General features: G+C 50.5%; 1 protein-coding gene and 1 long non-coding RNA gene across 4 annotated transcripts; one reads left to right on the forward strand and one right to left on the reverse strand.

Annotated features, from left to right (window-relative positions):
• Nucleotides 1-507: 507 nt before the first annotated feature.
• Nucleotides 508-17,573, reverse strand: SDCBP2 (syndecan binding protein 2). The gene is made up of 9 exons (XM_019755207.3): nucleotides 17,492-17,573; nucleotides 9,472-9,544; nucleotides 8,760-8,829; nucleotides 7,965-8,065; nucleotides 4,429-4,587; nucleotides 3,688-3,863; nucleotides 3,438-3,609; nucleotides 1,370-1,461; nucleotides 508-1,031 (listed from the first exon to the last, which is right to left on the reverse strand). The coding sequence occupies exons 2-9, from the start codon at nucleotides 9,523-9,525 to the stop codon at nucleotides 977-979; spliced, it is 879 nt and encodes a 292-aa protein (XP_019610766.1). The 5' UTR covers nucleotides 9,526-9,544; nucleotides 17,492-17,573; the 3' UTR covers nucleotides 508-976.
• Nucleotides 12,831-15,924, forward strand: LOC148756035 (uncharacterized). Of its 3 annotated transcripts, none has more exons than XR_016018216.1 (2): nucleotides 12,831-13,426; nucleotides 14,721-15,924. It is a non-coding gene; the product is annotated as an uncharacterized LOC148756035 (long non-coding RNA). The 3 variants fall into 3 exon arrangements; XR_016018215.1 differs by having other exon boundaries at nucleotides 12,831-13,414; nucleotides 14,183-15,924; XR_016018214.1 differs by having other exon boundaries at nucleotides 12,831-13,414.
• Nucleotides 17,574-18,004: the final 431 nt, after the last annotated feature.

Here is an 18,004-nt window from a genome sequence, read left to right on the forward strand (position 1 = left end):
CTGCATGGGACACATCATGTGCACACTGGAAAAAGCCAAGCAGCAGCGATCTCTTCCAAGGTCAAAGGAACGAGAGCTTCATGCTGGTCTAGTTCTGCCGTGCGGCTGATGTGGGCAGCGGGGCCCACGCCCCTCCCAGGGTTAGACAAAGGATCTAGAAGCGTCTCCCTGGGTCCCCCTGAGTGTCAGACCCTCTAATGTCATGCATTCCCTCCTCTCCAGCACCCGTGAGGTGGTTCTCAGGCCCATTCTGCACATGCAGAAGCAGTCTGTGGCCACTGAGCAGGGGTGCTCAAAGCCAGGGCCCCCGCTTCCAGAGTCTCACACTGGCCCCCCACGCTCGTCATCCAGATTGGCAGGTAGCCTGTGACAGTGGCAGAGCCAAATCACTGCTCTCAGAGGCAGTGTGTAGAAAAGGCCTTGGTCTCGCGATTGCTTAAAAGAAAACCAGCCCTGGCAAATCATGGACTGAAACTCTGAAATTTTCAATTACTTTTGAGGAAGGAATTTTATTTAAAATCAAATCTTTATTTAAAAGAGAGCGTGGGATTATAAATATATACAGTTTGTGACAAAGATCAAGTAGAGGAAAAAGAGAAAAATTCTCACAAAGAATGTATTTCTGTTTTCTCGAAACATGGAACTGTTTTTCTGGTAGAGACAAAATCTTGTAAGGGACCCAGCTGTAACTTCAAGAAGTGTTTAGCCGGCCTGCCTATGTGCCCAGCATTTAAACCAGCACAGAGAACTGGCTGCCTGTAGGCCCTGCCACTGCCTTAGTCCAGTGATGAGTCTGAGGCACTGAGGAGGCCTGTGTTATAAATGACAGGTGACGTGATCTGATGTCACCCCACCTGGAATATGACCCCGTCAAGACATCCCCACCCTGAGACAGCAGGCCTCTGCAACCTGTCATCCTTGAGGACTCGCCCTTTCCTGCAGGAGGCGGGGAGGACTGAGCTGCCATCCAGTGGCTTCAGACATCTGGGATGGAGTGGTCCATGGTGTGGTGAAGCAGAGTCGGGGACAACCTGGATACAGCAACGATGACAGTGGCCAAAATGAGCAATGCCTTCCCCTCTTCCCCGCACCCTGTGCATCCCATGTAGGCACATCAGCTTTTATTTCTAAGACTTTCAAATCACCAGAAGCCACCAGCCACCCCGAAGGGAGGGGAGGGGAGAGGAAGGAAGGGGAAGGGAGGGGAAAGGAGAGGAGAAGGGGAGGGGAGGGGAAGAAAAAGGAGGGGAAGGGAGGGGAGGGGAGGGGAGGGGAGGGGAGGGGAGGGGGGGAGGGGAGGGGAGGAGAGGGGGGGAGGGGAGGGGAGGGGAGGGGAGGGGAGGGGAAAGGAAGGAAGGAGCAGCCTTACTTTTTGACCATGTGCTCGTAGATCACAGTGGGGATGACGGTCAGGGTGACAACATTCCCGGCCCTGGCCAGAATCTCTGTGACTTCTTTATCCTGGAAAGGAGGTGAGTGAGCTGTCACCCCGGGGGCCAGAGGCAACTCTACAGGCCCCTCTGTGGAGAGGTCAGCATGGTCCCTGCTGAGGGACCTGATTGCAGGGGCAGGGTCCCAGGCAGACACCCAGGTGAGGCCTTGCTTGAGCAAGAACATGGGCCTCCGCCGGGACATGTCCTTGGTGAAATGAGCATGAAACGACCCTCACCTGGAGGGCCTGTCTGTGGGCCAAACCCTAACAGGGCCTCCCAAACCTTCCTCCCCTTCCTTCCCTCACAGAGCCCCGGAGTCTCACCAAGCCCACGTCTCCCTGACCCGTCACACTTGGGCTCTGGCCCCAAAGCAGGAAGACAATGACCATGGTGGGGGACATCAGATGTACCCACCACCGCTGGGCTCCTGTCGGCCAGCCAAGCTGAGCCAAGCCCACACAGGACCTCTTCCTCTTACATTTTGTTCACCCGTAAAAAGAGAAAGGCCTGCAGAAGCCATTGTATCCTGGGGAGCACAGAAAACGAAAAGTCTCTAAGTAAAGTGTGCCAAACAGTCCAAAAGCTAAACCATGGCAACAGGACAGCCTTGGGCCCTTATTCAGAGACCGGTGATCTTGACTTTGCTGGTGTCTCTAACTTGGTTTGTGTTTTCTTAGTTGTTCCAGGATAAATGGGAGAAGATATGCGAGATAAGACTAGAGATGGCCACAGAGTGAAAATAGATCAACTTTGAAAAGATAGATGACCTCAAGAAGCATAGCTATCTGGGGCCATTCAGAAAAGGGACAAGGCCAGTCCTAAGCACCTCCCAACACCTGCTTTGGCAGGGTCACCGGTAAGTGCACAGTGAGGCCGTGAGCCCTCAGGGAGGATGAGAGGGTCTGCAGCACACGCAGAGGGACTGCTCTCCAGAACAGTTAAGATCCAAAAACTGGAATGCTTTGAAAGTAGTGAATTCACTAGTATCTGAAAGAACCGGCTACTCAGAATTGGTATTAGTGTACTCAACGGTTTACGTGTAGTGGGTCCCCTCTGGATGGTCACGCCTGATCCCCGAGGGAGAGGAGACAGACGTGAGAAGGAACTTCCTGACCATAATGCTCATGAGCCACCGGAACAAGCTCCAGGGACGGTGGGGGAGACCGTCAAGCACAGGGAAGCAGATAATGTGACAAGAATGGCTTGTGATGGCCCTTGTGACGGGTGGGGAATGGCTTAGAAGACTGTGCCAGCTTCGGCGGGATTGCCCCTGCCTAGGACACTTCTGTGGGGCAGGGTGGGGGGGCGACAGGGGGACCTGCCCCTTGAGACTCGAAGCCGCGGCTGCAGGAAGGAAAGGACCCTCACTCTGCGTCACAACTGGGATTGAGAAATACTCTCAGTCCAGGCGACGTCAGGTCAGGACAAAAACACTGTCACTTGTTCAGAGACCAGAAGCCACATGACTCCTTCTCCGCGGTCCATTCCCTGAAGGCACGCACCCCTCGGGCCACGTTCACAGCACCGACACTAGAATCCTTGCTCCTCCTCGTTTTTCCAAGGTAAAGCTCGCTACACACACACACTCAAAAAATGAACATAGGTCAGGAATGGATTTCTAAATAGCAATTTTCTAAAATACGCCGATTAGTAAACATGATCCAGGATGCAAAGAGAAGCATCACACGGAGTAGGGAGGGATCCACGCAGCCAGTAGCCACCTGGGCACCTGTGTCCTTACACAAGTCCTCACACGCTCTCTTTCTGTCCCACCTCTGGCCTCCATGCAATACATAAATAATATTTATTGAGCATTTACTATGTGCCTGGCACGGTGCTCAGAGCTCTATGCACCTGGTCTTATTGAATCCTCACAACGACCTTCCGATTGGGGAACCTGAGGCTCAGGTGGGGGCGGCAGCCTTGCCGCAGACATGGAGTCTCCCTCCACCCAGCAGTTCTGCCCCCCTCCCCGCCCCCGAGAAGTTCCGGCCACCAGCCCACCTTCAGCCCGATGACATTCTGCCCGTTCACTTCGCACAGGTAGTGGTTGGTGAGGAGCCCGTTGCGGGCCGCAGAACTCCCTTTGACCACAGAGACCACCTTTCCCTTCTTGATGACAAAGCCAGCGTGGCCCGTGCTGTCCTTGTGCATGGTGACAGTCCGCTGGAAAGGTCTGACAGGAAGGGGGAGTTAGCTGGGCCTGGGACGTGGCTGGGGGTGGACAGGGAGTCTCTTGGGGCTGGATCCTCACCTGTCGCGAACGACCATGACGATCTTCTCAGCCGACGCCTTCTTCACCGCCCGGTGGGCTTTGTCTGTGCTCCACCCGGCACAATCACGCCCATCAATCTGCAAGATCTGGTCCCCAAAGCGCAGCCCCACGAGGGACGCAGGGGTATTGGCCTGGACCAGCTGCACAAAGAGCCCCTGGGAAAGGCCGGTCCCGGTCAGTTCCCTTCACCACGGCCCAAGCTGTTGTTTTCCTCCCGGTCCTGGCCGGTCCTACAGGGCACTAGGACTACAGCTCTGCCAGCAGGTGCTCGGGTTACCCGGTTGTCCTGGGGAGGAAGCATTCCAGGCCACGCAGCTAGGGAGCAGCTGAGTCAACGGTGGCTGGAGGCTGCACCCCAAACCCCTGGACTGCACGGCCTCTCACAATGACATCAGGGCCCTGACTTCCACTGTGGGGGGGGGGGGGCTCGGCGACAGGAGCCCACGGAGGGGCAGGTGGCTTGTCCCTGCCACAACCCAGCGCCAGCCCTGGGGCCTTGGGGGAGGGGGTTGCGAGGAAGAGCCTGGGCTCGGGGGTTAGGTGGGCCTCGCTCCCAGTCCCTCTGCCTTCCATTCCCGCGTTGCCCCCTCTCGGGCCGGTGGGCGGTGCAGCCAAAGCGCTGAAGGCGCTCCGGCGGCTCGGGGCTGCTGACTGGCGCTGACCAGCACGCGCACCGCCCTCCGTGGGGCCCCTCCTCCCCAGCCCCGCCCTCAGCCCCACCTTGTCGATGGCCCGCAGCCGCAGCCCAGTCTTGCCACGCTCGTCCTTGCACAGGTGGATCTCGCGCACCCCGGGCTTGATCTCGGCACGCCGTGTGCCCAGGCAGTTCCCCGACACCGGCGCCACCACCTGGCCTGGCGAAGGGTCCGAGACCGCCGTCTGCAGGCACCAGGGGAGTAAGGTGTCAGCCGGCCCCTGGGGCCTCGTAGGGATGCGGAAAGAAGGACAGAGTGGTCCCTGGGGCCCACCCCATCCCCAGACCACACGCTTCTCTGCTGGGGTTGAGAGGGGACATGACTTCATGAAACCACTAGGGGGCATCAGAGTCCACGCCCCTGAACACCAGGAAAATGGGGAAAGAAGAGGGGTACACAGAAAAGAGGATTTCGTTTTCCAAGGCAAATTGGTATCAGAGACAGACCCCTTGAAAAGTCACTTAAAAATAGAAGAAAGATTTTACAGCAATAATGAGCAAAGGGGAAAGAGGGGCTCGATTTGATTTTTGTCTTGAAAGAAAATTAAGCTAAAAGTGTACGAATGAATGCTTTCTCCCTAAGACCCAGAACAGGGAAGATGTCCAAGGTCTCACAAGTATTGACTATAGTACTGGAAACACTAGCCAGAGCAATAATGCAAGAAGAGGAAATAAAAGGCATACGGCTCGGAAAAGAAGAAATGAAATGGTCCTTATTTGCCGATGACATGAGGGTCTACTAGAAAATTTCAAGGAATATACAAGTAAACTCCTAACTTACTAATAAGTAAGTTCACCAAGGTCACAGGATACAGGATCAACATCCAAACATGAAGTGTGCTTCTACATACTAAAAATGCACACGTGGAAACTGAAATTAAAAATGTAATACCACTTACAGCCACTCAAAAAAACCTTAGGTGTAAATCAAACAAAACGTGTAGAAATTGTATGCTTAATATCACAAAACACTGATAAAAGGTGTCAAAGAAGATTTAAATAGAAAGATATTCTGTATTCATAGATTGGAAGAACGTAGTAAAGCTGTCAAATGTCCCCAAATTGATATACAGATTTAAGGCAATTTCCATCAAAATCTCTACAAGATGTTTTGTAGACATAGGCAAGGTTAATCTGAACTTTATGTGAAAAGACAAAGGAACTAGAATAGCTAAAACTATCCTGACAAAAGGAATAAAGTGAGAGGAAACATTCAAACAAATTTTAGACTTATTATATAACTACAGTAATCAAGACAGTGTGGTATTGGCAGAGGGACGGATACATGGATCAATGGAACAGAATAGAGAATCGAGAAATAGCCTCACACAAATGGGGACAACTGCTTTTTCACAGAGGTGCAAGAGAAGTTCAATACAGAACGAATAATCTTTTCAACAAATGGTGTGAGAGCAACTGAACATCCACAGGCCAAAATACGAACCTTGACCTGAATTTCACACCTTATAAAAAAATAACTCAAATTCAATCATAAATTTGAATGTAAAACATAAAACTATAACGGTTTTAGAAGAAAATAACAAAACATCTTCAGGACCTAGGGCTTGGTGAAAATTTCTTAGGACACCAAAGCATGACCCACAAAAGAAAAAACAAATCAATAAATTTGACCCCATCAAAATTAAAAACTTTTGCTCTGCAAGAAACCCCTTGAATAGAATAAAAAGAGAAACTACACACTGGGGAAAAAATATTTACAAGCCACGTATCTAATGAAGGACTTTAGAATAAAGAATTCTTAAAACTTCAAAAAAACAATCAATTTAGAAAATGAGCAAAAGCTATGAAGAAACATTTTACTGAAAAGAATACACAGATGGTAAATAAATACATGAAAAGAAGTTTAGTATCACTAGCCATTAGGGAAATGCAAATTAAAACCATGATGAGACATCACTACACACTCTTAAACATTCATTTATCATACAACCTACCAATTGCACTCTTGGGCATCTACCTCAGAGAAATGAAAACTTGTGTCCGTACAAAAACCTGTACACAAATATCCAATATAGATTAATCTGTAATAGACAAAAACTGGAAACAACTAAAATGTCCCTCAACAGGTTAAGCAAACTGTGGTACATCCATACCATGGAATACTCCTCAGCAATAAAAAGGGATGCACTACTGCCTGACACACACGACAACCTGGAAGGGTCTCCAGGGCATTACACTGAATGAAAAAAAAAGCTCATCTGAAAAGGTCACGCACTATAGGATTCCACTTACATGACATTCTGAAATGACAAAGTTATAGGGACGGAAAGCAGACAAGTGGTTGCCAGGGGTTAGGGATGGTGGGGGCAGTGGACATGGTTATTAAGGGGCAGCGCGTGGGAGACCTTTGTGGTGATGAAACACTGTAGCATCTTGATTGCGCTGGTTACAGTATCATCTATGCAGGTGATCAAATGACATAGAACTATAGCTGCACATTGTACCAGTGAAAATGCCTGCTTTGATATTGTACTATTGTTACGTAAAATGTAGCCACTGGGTGAAGGGTACAATCTTCTCCACCCCTCTCTGTACTACCTTTGCAACTTCCTGTGACTCTACGATTATTTAAAAATGAATAAAAAACAATTAAAATTTGTAAATATTATAAAAATACATTCAGATGTCACATTTTTGTCAAACTCGGGTTAAATGTATTTATGTCCTAGTTATTGGAACAAAGAGGGATTAAATCAACGGATTAAAATTAAAGTATATAAATATGACGTTCTTTGCTTCATGTTTGTACTTTACAGCCTAAGTATCAAGGGGCTCATTTTAGAGAAACGCTCCAGGGTGTCACCAGCTTTTCTCAGGGTCCCACATGTCCTCATCCTAATCGATTTTCTCCTGTGAGATTCGTATTTGTCAGTGACTTTGTCTGTGGCAGCGGCAGTTCTTGTCACTTCCACTAACTTCGTGAAGTCCTCCAGCCTTGGCAAGATTTCCAGTTGCACTATGCCATTGATTTTCACCAGCTCAGCAAGAGGCCGACAGACAAAGACACTGAGAAATGGCCGGGATGCTGGAGCTCACTGAGAGGGATGGGGGTGGGGATGAGTCTACCAGTGAACACATGTGCAGGAGTGAGTGTTTCTGCATCAGGATTCCTTTTGCTCCCTGAGCCATGGAGAGCAGGAATCAAACAATGTTATTTCATATGGGGACCAGAGCTGGGTGACAAGCTCTGCCCTGCTCCACTCTGCCTGCCCGTGCAGCTGCTCTCAAGTCCTTCACGAGAAGCCCCCAGGCTCAGGTGGGGTTTAATGTTCTCCCTTCTCATCCAGCAGGCGCAGGCCAGCAGCCTAAAGCCAGAGGTCAAAGGGCAGGCCGTGGCCCTCCAACCCCAAGCCCCGCGGAACACCAGGAAATCCCACGGCACTTCTGATGAAGGCTCAAAATGAAAAGTGCCATCAAGAAACTGCTCCACAGGAATGCTGGGGAACCAGGAGATCCAAATCTGTTTCCATGGCAAGACCAAGCTGGAGGGAGAGCTGGAAGAAACATCTGTGCCCACGTCAGTTAAGAGATGAATACCTACACTGGTCCCTTCTAGAATCTGAGGCAGGTTCTGTTGGACTTCTTGGCTGGAGAGGGAAAGACCCATGTAATTTTCCAATTCTGCCAGGTTTGGGTACAAAACTGATGGGAAGGGGAGAAGGAAGAAGAAAGGTATTACTCAAGGGCATGAGTTTAGCCACACCTGCCTGGCTTCCATGTGGTCGCTCATTTTGATTAAGAAGCAGGGCCTGGAAATGCTGTCTATTCCCAAGAATACAGTGTCTCCCACGGGGGCTGTGGGAGACGAAAGCAGGGACACTCGCTGGTGTGGTCCTCTCCTCAGAAGTCTGAGGGGCAGGGGTCTGACTTCCTCCAGGAGCAGCCTGGGACCCCGAGTCCCTCATGTACCACTTTGTGCTCAATTAACTGACCTTATTTGGCACCAGCCCGACATCCAGCACAAGTACAGGGCTGGAGCTGGGGCCAGGAGGCCCTGCTCTTAAGAAATCCACAGGCCGAGGGAGGCAGGTGTCTGGCCCAAGGGCAGCTCCTGGGGAAGCGTGCCCAGTGAGGAGGGGAAGAGTACGCTGCCACAGGACCCGAACCAAGACCACCACGAACAACCCTAGGGGCTACCGCAGACATCCTGGTCCCCTCATGCCGCACCTCAGGGATGTCAGTGCCCTCACTGAGTCACAATTTTCTCCACATCCCCCTCAAAGGGTTCTGGTGACTATGAACAGTGTACAGCACAGAGGCAGGCAAGAGACCAGCGCTTGGAAATGGCCAGAAGAGGTCACTCTCAGTCAGGTGCACCCCCACCCCACTCACTCACCTGCAGGCTGGGAGGCAGCTGTCTCCTGGACTGGCAGGAAGGGCATCCTGGGTGTGACTTGGGCCTGTGCCTAGGGAAGGGTGGGGGGTTGCTGGTCAGCTATGGCATGAACACCCCAGAACCCTTAGAGCCTGGGCGTCAGGGCATTACGTATCCTGGCGTGCCTGAGGTGCGTTGTTCATGAACCTTCTAGGTTGTGTGCAAATGTGGCCTCTGCAGGTGTCCGTGTTTCTGGGGGGAGGTTCTTCTGGGGCCCACGGCCCACCAAATGTCATGACCCATTTGCTCCCTGAGGCAGTCAGAACATTGAGGCCCAATTCCCAATTAAGTTCTCAGTTGAAAAGTCCCAAATTCTCAAAAACTCTCTGGGACAACAGGTGAGGTGGAAGGTGGGAGGGAAGGAAGGGGTTTCTGGGGGCTGAGCAGGCCAAACACCATGCCCAGGAGTTGAGTCTGGAAACCTGCTCTACAGTGTGGGGTCCACTTGAACTTGGGTGAAAGAAGCGCTGGAATAGAGCAGCCACGAGAGAGGCCTGACTGCAGCTGTGTGGTCTTTGCCATCCCACTGCCTTGGCCTCTGGGGACCTGCTCCAGCCAGCAGGCCCTGCATGCCTGGGGCTCTCAACGCCCATCGCCTTCTGAGACCAGGCTACCATAGTTACCCTGGGCTGCCCCACCAGGGGTCCAGGCTGACGTGTGCCTGGTGGCTTACCTGAATGATCTGGTCCACCTTCAGGTCCTCCAGAGATGGGTACAGGGCCGACATGGCTGCTCCGTAGAATACCCTGCAGGGCACAGAGGGTAAAGGGTGAGAGGAGGCACAGATGCCCACCTCCTGCCCGCATGTGCCGCTCAGCACTCAGGATGAGAAAGATATCAACAAGGCATAATTATACCCATTTGGGAAATGAGGGAACTGGGATTTTCACCCAAGTCGGTTTGGTCCCCAAGCCCGTGATCTCCACCCCTGCAGAATTCCATCCCACCACAGTCAACTGATTCTGGGCTTTAGAACCCGGACCTAGGGGACCACCCAGGACACGCTGCCCAAGAAAAGCAGGACTAGGGGCCATGTCCTTCCGTGTTCTGTTTCAAAGGTCAGACAGGCTTACAAGGTCTGATCACCTGAGACCCACAGTCAATCCAGGAGATGCGTAGTGAGTTCCTGCTGCATACTGACCTACGTTAGGGATTTGCATAGCATCGTCCCACAGCTACACAGAATTCCGTCCAGTGCCAAGTGGGCGGGGACTTAATATGACAACAGAAAGGCAACAAGCCCTTTAGAACTCCTTCCCCACCCCTTACACCTCTCTTCACTTCTGGGCATTTGAGTTCTTACTGTATACCACTTATTTCCAGCCTTGATCTTGGCCATGGTGAAGTAAGACCAATGGAAATTCTTAAAAACAGGCACACAAACTGTAGCAGAATTTAAACACGAAACAGAGCATTGCTCCTAAGGGACGAGGAAATGGAGGTTTGGGGGAGCCATGAACATTTACTAAGCACCTTCTAACTATTGCAGGGGAGAAACAGTAGGACCTTGGAGCAAGGTACCTAAAGAAATTCAAAGGAATTACCTCACAAATCATGCTTTATTTCCTTCTATACGAAATGTGAGGAAGAAGCTATTTTCAGATCCTTGAATTAATCAAGTTTTTCCCTGTCTCCAGGCCTTTGCATGTGTTATTCCCTCTCTCTGGAATACTCCTCCCACCCCTTCCACTTCCCGCCTGGCTAACTCCTAATCATTTTCTTTTCAATATATATTTTTGATTTTTCAATTACAGTTGACATACAATATTCTATTATTATAGTTTCAGGCATACAACATAGTGATTAGACATATCACTGATTAGTGATTAGATGAGTATAACTTATGATCACCCCGATTAAATCTAGTACCCATCTGACACCATCCATAGTTATTACGTTATTGACTATATTTCTTATGCTATACTTTACATCCCTATGACTATTTTGTCACTACCAATTTGTGCGTCTTACTCTTTTTACCTTTTTTACTCCTAATCATTTTAAAGTTGCAGACCAGAGGACTCTTCTTTCAGGAAGCCTTCCTTGATTTGTGCTCCCCCCCACACCCTATCCCAAGTCCTTATTCTTGTTTATTATTCACTATTTCCGTAGTTGTCTCTACTTGTCAATCTACCTTGTTCGATTGGGCATCCCTAAAGGGCAGAAACTGGGCCTTCTCATTTCCTTCCCTAGCCCCTAGTATGGACACTAACTCAGTAATATCACCAGAAGCCTGGGCTCCCACTTTTCTCCTTTAAAGTAAAGCTCTGATAGCTTAAGGACATCTACTTTCCTAGGATGGAAACAAGGCCCAGAGGTCCCAAATGTGTTTTGCTTGCCTCTTACAGTCTTGTTTTTTGTTTTCTGGGTGTTATTTGAATTAGTGCCAACATTTTTAAATATGGAAATATAAAATTCTTCACGTCTAACTTGTATTGAAAAAATAAAAATATTTGGCAATGCAAGAGCATGGCAACACTCACTCAGCCAGGGCCGAGTTGCAGCCGACCTCCTAGATGGGGCTGCATGTGCTTTCCTATTTCCCGAAGCACCCATCCAGCCGATTTCGACTACCTGCTTGGCTCCTGGAGGCAGGCAGTTCCAGATCCGTGCCCTAGCCTGGCCTTGGGAGCAGAAATGATCATCTCAAGAGGACAGGTATTGTCCTAGGGGGCAGGGGGAGACTGGCTGACTTCCTTTACACCAGCTCGGGGCGGGGGGACCCCCTTTCTCTGTGGCCTTCCCCACTGTGTGCACACACACTGGGAGATTTTTATGGTACCTCAGAAGGTACCATTTGCCAAAAATATGCCCTGCCACCAGGATCACACATGAACAGCAGATGTGAAAATAAGAGGCCACCCCTGCCCTGCTTTTTCTAACACTGAAGCAGCAGAGTGTTTTTATTTTTAGCAGCTGCCCTCTGGGAGAGCAGAATCGGAGATCCACTTCCTGGAAACCACTCTCAGGCCAGGCCCACACAACCCTTTCTCTGTACCTGCGACCTTTTCACCACTGCCACCTTCACTGGATCCCAGCTCAATTTTGGGGTCTGAGCAGAATTAGGAAGCAGGTATTCATTCCCCAGCCTTTAGGCAGTTCACGATATGGTGGGGACTGGCTCTGTCAGCAAACACGCTCTCTGTCTCATTCAATTCTCTATTAATACTTATTCACATTTGAGTGCCTACGGTGTGCCAGAGACCCGGGAGCTGTTTCGGTCATGCTGGTCCCTCTACTTGGCACACCATCGTTCCCTGGGTGGTGCACGTTCAAGGCTCAGCTCAAATGCTACCTTCTGGTTGGCTTTTTGAGGCCATGGGACCCCCTGTTAGTAGGCTGGGTCTTCTTGTGTTCCTAACCCTGACTTTTACTGCCCCTATTGTCAAGCTATTTATCATATGATTAATATCTGGGTATTTACTCCTACGGGACCCAACCTCAGAACGGCAGGGGCTGTTTCCTGCTCACCACATTATGCCTCTGCATTAAAAGTTCCCAGCACATGAATGCTGGCAAAAATTGTTTGACTGAATAAATCAGTGGTTTTCCAAGGAACAGAGTAGAATTCGTGTGGGCCTTTTTGGGTGTCACAAGACTGGGGAAACACGATTAGCCTTTAGGCAGCAGGGAGATCAGGACCTCTCCTCATGCACAGATTAGTTCACCACAACAAACTGTCCTCTGTCCTGCACAGCTTTCAAATGTCCTACCAAGCTTCATGTAGGAAAAACGCCGGTTTGTAAGCTTATATACAAATACGAGCTCTACCCCGGTTTTAATGTACAATTTATTATTATGCAGAAATGCATATACCAGATTGAGCGAAGTTATCCTTTGTTTTACCATTTTGGAAAATCACTGTCAATCTTTGTCACCATAGGTGAGTCACCAGAACACACCCATGTGTGTTTGCATTTGTAGCTGTCACAGTGATTTCACATCTGTAGACAAATACATTTAGCCTTTGGCTTAAGATGTCAAATATAAATTGTTGGCAAAATTCACTTGAACGTTCTATTAAATCCAAAGTTACTCGTTTTGAATTAGGTACAAGATCGGGTTTGATCCAGTCTGAGCTTTTACATAGTGAAATGTATATTCTCTTATTATAAATTATTTTCATTGCCCTCATTTCTCCTTTGTAATAAAGACAGGGCATCATACTGATTTTTTTTACCCAAGGGAACCTGCCCTCACCCTCAGCTTCAATTCCCGCTTTGTGAACTGGAAGCCGCCTGTTATTCACCCAAGGCCTCAGTTTCCCAATCTGTCACACCGTTCAATGATTTCCAAACGACTCCCATTCCGACCCACCCGTCGCTTCACACCCAGCTGGACCCGAGCTCTCCGTGGTGCTACAGGCCGAGGCGACTGCGCAGAGACACCCCCCCGCCGGGCCGCGAGGTCGCGCTGCGGCGCTTTGAGCGCATGCGCCTCACGCACTCTGGCCTGCGCAAGGCTCCGGGCGGCTCCCAGGATGCCCCGCAGCTGCGGGGTGAAAAATGGCGGCTTCCTTGCCACATGGGTTGTTGGCGTACTGGGTCGCTATAGTCCACCGGCCGCTCGCTTTCATCAGGCGCCTGTGGGTGGCGCCGTCGTCCACAAGAGATCAGGTAAAGCAGCAGGTAAAGGGGAGGAAGGCTCGGTCAGGCTCCGCATCCCCTCTTCACCGGGCTGGAGCGGGCGCGGGTCAAATCGCGCTTTAAAGGGGCGAGTGTCCCTTGGCCTCCCCACGCTCCCGACTTCCGAGGGCCATTTACAGCCTCCGAAGAAGGAGGATGCTGTTGAGGAACCGCTGTACTAAGGCAGCTGTGGGAGGGGAGGAAAGCAAAGTCAACACGCCTGCGCTCCCCGCCCCCTGTTGCTCGAACTTTAAAGGAAGCCGTCCCTTGCTCCCTACGGAAGCGCCTTCAACCCCCTGTTTCCTACCCTTTGTGATGTCAGCGTTCCTCCTGCTCTAACCGATTTCTTGCCTGGCCCTGACTCCTGACCCGGGTGCTGAGCTGCAAGTGCCCTCGCTGCCCCACTCCGCGCAGATTTACCCTGAGATCCCACCGTGGAACTGAATGATTTGAGCCCCTGCTGCCCGGGGTGGGGGACTTGTGCTTGGCTGGGCAGATCACTTCCCACAGCAAAATTGGACCCACTGCTTTGTAGAAGGGATTCAGGCAGTTGGGCCTGTGGGGCGGGGTGCAGGACAAAAGGCTAGGGCAACCAGGAAGGCCTCCCGGAGGAGGAAAGGAGACCCTGAGTGGACCGTGAAGTATGAAGGTTCAGAAAGGTAGGAATGGAATGTGTTATTCCAGGGATAGGGAGGCCCAGGCCTAAGAGTCCAGCCTCCTTCCAGATCTTTACTACCTCCTGAACTCGTTTCCCCCCAGCTTTGCTGCCCCTGTAACAGCAGCCGCACCAAGTTCACATGGTCAGAACCAGAAATCTGGGAGTTATCCTCATCTGCTCTTGAAGTCATACCCAGCTGCTGCCCTGAGAATAAATCTCAAACTTCAACTTTGCATACAAATCTCCATGACCTGACTCCGGGTACCTCTCTAGTCAGGTCTCCTCACTCTTCCACACTCACCCTCTATTTCTCATTCATTCCAGACTGCTTTCTGATCCTAAAACTCACGCAGCTTGTTCATGACTCCCTACTTTTACAGGTGCTATTCCCTTTATCTTGAATGCTATTCACACCTTTTCCCTCCTTATTCATCTGGTGAGCTCCAGTTCTAAGTTTCCCCCCAAACCTCACACCCACAGCCTCGCTTCTCCAAACCACAGAATCTCATATTCACCAATTCATCAGTCATTCATTCCACTAATGCTGAATAAGCACCTACTGTGGTCAAGACCTTTGGCATTTCCTGGGTTGGATTTCCACTGTGCTGTATTTCTTTCCCTGTTTCCCTCTCTGGTCAGGAATGTCTCTGATGTCTGAATCCTCAGTGCTGAGCCCAGTGCCTGCACCCAGCAGGCATTCAGTTGCTGTTTCTTAAGGGAGTGGAAAAGCAGATACAGGGAAGAGAAAGCCCAAAAAAGTCCTTTGAAAAAAAACCCTGGGCCTAGAAGGGGAGAAAAATCACTGCGTTAATGAGGCAGATTGAAAGGCTGGCTCCTACAATCTGACAATGGAAGAAAAAGCTCAAGAGTTTTCTCAGTTTGGTGCTGATGGGTTCCCGCAATTTGCCTCTGAAAGGAAAAGAACCCACCTAACCCATCTCACTCAGAGAAATTTTCCTCTCCCACTGCATTTTCCAGAATTTTCATCCCTCAACGTCTGTACTTTTTGATATGAGCAATAACAATACCCAACCCAGCAATCAGGGCCTCAAAGATCAGCAGGGCTGAAGGGGGGTTGTCAGCCCCCATCGTTGGACTTGGAATGAGAACACGCCTCTGGAACACTTTGTTCCAAAGAGCTGAAACTAAGGGACTCCCACGTGTTCCTGTGGACAACTCATCCATCCTTCAGAAGACTGTGCGGGAGGGATGCGTAGGTTAGACTGTCAGAGGAATAGCTCCTGAAAGGCCAAATTAGCCCAGGGAAATGGTGAGTCGGAAAGTAAGAGGCTGTTGCTAGGCCACCAGTACATATCCACCACCTCCTCCCAGCGTGTACTGCCTGCTGGAGAAAAGCTGTGGACTTCTTCAGGGAATGCAGACACCCCCGAATCCAGGCCCCAGAGAAACAGCAGGAGCAAGGACCTGAGAGGGAGGCAGGGAGGACCGGGTTCAGATTGCTGCCTCTGACTTGTGAGAGCAAGCATGGACAAGTCCCTTTTGAATATCATTTCTTCTTTTGTAATATGGATAACAATACTTGCATCACAGAGTTATTGCAGAGAGTAAAAGATTCTTTAAAAGAGATAAGCAATAGGGGCCGCCGGATGGCTCAGTTGGTTAGAGCGCAAGCTCTCAACAACAAGGTTGCTGGTTCAATTCCCACAAGGGATAGTGGGCTGCGCCCCCTGCAACTAAAGATTGAAAATGGAGACTGGACTTGGAGCTGAGCTGCGCCCTCCACAACTAGATTGAAGGACAACGACTTGGAGCCAATGGGACCTGGAGAAACACACTGTTCCCCAATATTCCCCAATAAAATTTATATTAAAAAAAAAGAAAAGCTGTGTGTGGAAAGCACTTAGCACCGTACCTATCACATAAAGGCCACATAAAAGCCATACAGTAATCATTAGCTGTTGTTTAGCTGTTGTTCGTTCAGTACATTTACTGAGTGCCTAAGTCCCAGTACTGTTCTAGGTGCCAGTAATAAGGCAGTGAACTGGGGCCGGCCTGGTGGCTCAGGCGGTTGGAGCTCCGTGCTCCTAACGCCGAAGGCTGCCGGTTCGATTCCCACATGGGCCAGTGGGCGCCTCTCAACCACAAGGTCGCCAGTTTGACTCCCCCAAGGGATGGTGGGCTGTGCCCCCTGCAACTAACAACGGCAACTGGGCCTGGAGCTGAGCTGCGCCCTCCACAACTAAGACTGAAAGGACAACAACTTGACTTGGAAAAAGTCCTGGAAATACACACTGTTCCCCAGTAAAGTCCTGTTCCTCTTCCCCAATCTGCCCTTGAGGAGTGTTGCTTTCTAGCTGGATAAATAAGTGTGTATGCTGTGTTAGATGGTGGGAAGTGATGGGGAGAAAATTAATGGAAGATGTAGGCCAGAGAGCATGGGGAGGTCCAGAGAGCCTCACTGCTGGGGGGTGCTGGGTGACGAGTAAAAGCCTAAAGGGCAGGGAAGAGCATTCAGTCTGAGGGCAGAGCCACTGCAGCAGCCCTGAGGTGGGAGTAACTGCGTTTTGGGAACATCTGACCAGTGCGACTGAAGTCGGTGGTTCAGAGGGAAAGTAGCAGGAGAGGAGGTTGGGGAAGTAGTGAGAGGGGCCGGATCCTGGAGGGCTGTGGGTCATAGCAAGGACTTCGCATTTACTGCAGTGAGACGGGAACCACTGGAGACTTGAGCACCAGAGTGATGTGGTCCAACTTTCATTTTAACAGGCCCCCTCTGGCTGATGTTTGGGGAATAGACTAGAGGAGCCAGGGTGGATGCAGGGAGTCCAGGTGGGAAGTGATGGCGGTGTAAGGATTGTTCCTAGTTTGGGCCACTGAACATAAAGCAGCCAATGCAGTGCCTGCCTGGCACATTAGCCTTGTTCTAAGCTCTTTCTGGGACTCAGCTGTGTGGAGGGCACACACTGGCCCCTTATATCCATTCTCTCATTCAGTTCTGACGGGGGATATTTCCAGTCTCCAAATGAGGAAACCAGTTCTTAGAGAGAGGGTAAGCCACCAACCCAGTTCCCCAGCACGTTTTCCTTGCGTGGTAGGGAAGTGGTTGATAGAAACAGCTTCAGGCAGAGAAGTAGCAGGCTGGCACTCTCAGTTCCTTGTGAAAATTGGCTTTTTGCCTGGCCTTTCAAGGAGCAAAGAAAGGTGGGTCCCATCTCCTTGAGCACCCTCAGAGCCAGTCAGAAGGAGCCTGGAGCCATTGTCTGAATAAATACCTCTCATCCCTCAAACCTGGCCCAGGGCTGGGATCAGAAGAGGAACCCCAGTTTACACATCACTCCCAGAGTGAAGCACCTTGAAAGGAAACAGCCTGGGAAGTCCCAGGAGGGTCCCGACAGGCTGAGAGCAAGTCTCTCTCATCTCAGCCCAGCCCAAATGGGGGCCCCGGATCTTACCTGCAGGCTAGAGCTGCACGTCCGTCTCCTGCCACTGCTGAGAGAGTCTGTCTCCCTCCCTGGAAGGTGGTGGCCCTTGTCCCAGCTGAGTTCCTGCTCTGGGAAGGGTGGTGCCCGCTCCCTGGTCAGCTGACTCACCCGGGACTGGGACAGGCCCAGGTAGTTCTCTGTGGCTGGGTAAACAGCAGGTCACCAGGCCCAGAGGAGGACTTTTGACTTAGTCTAGATGTGGAGGCGGGGTAGCTGTTGAGAGGAGTTTGAGCTAAGATGTCTTGGTGTTGAGGAAATCACACTTGGATTAGACACCAGTCCTGAACATGAGGGCAGTTTTTTTGGTTTCCATGGTCTTAAAAATTGTGACCCAGCATTTTCTCTTCTAGGAATTCGTTACAAGAAAATAAACAGGTAGGCAGTGAGGTCCCAAGGCCTACCATCATGTTGCTGATAATAGGGAAATCTAGAATCCCAAATGCCCATCACAGGTCTGGTTAAATAAGTGTCTGGAATACCAGC

Source organism: Rhinolophus sinicus, chromosome 13, assembly GCF_057876585.1.
Source record: "Rhinolophus sinicus isolate RSI-liver-muscle chromosome 13, RSI-T2T, whole genome shotgun sequence".
Lineage (NCBI taxonomy): Eukaryota > Metazoa > Chordata > Mammalia > Chiroptera > Rhinolophidae > Rhinolophus > Rhinolophus sinicus.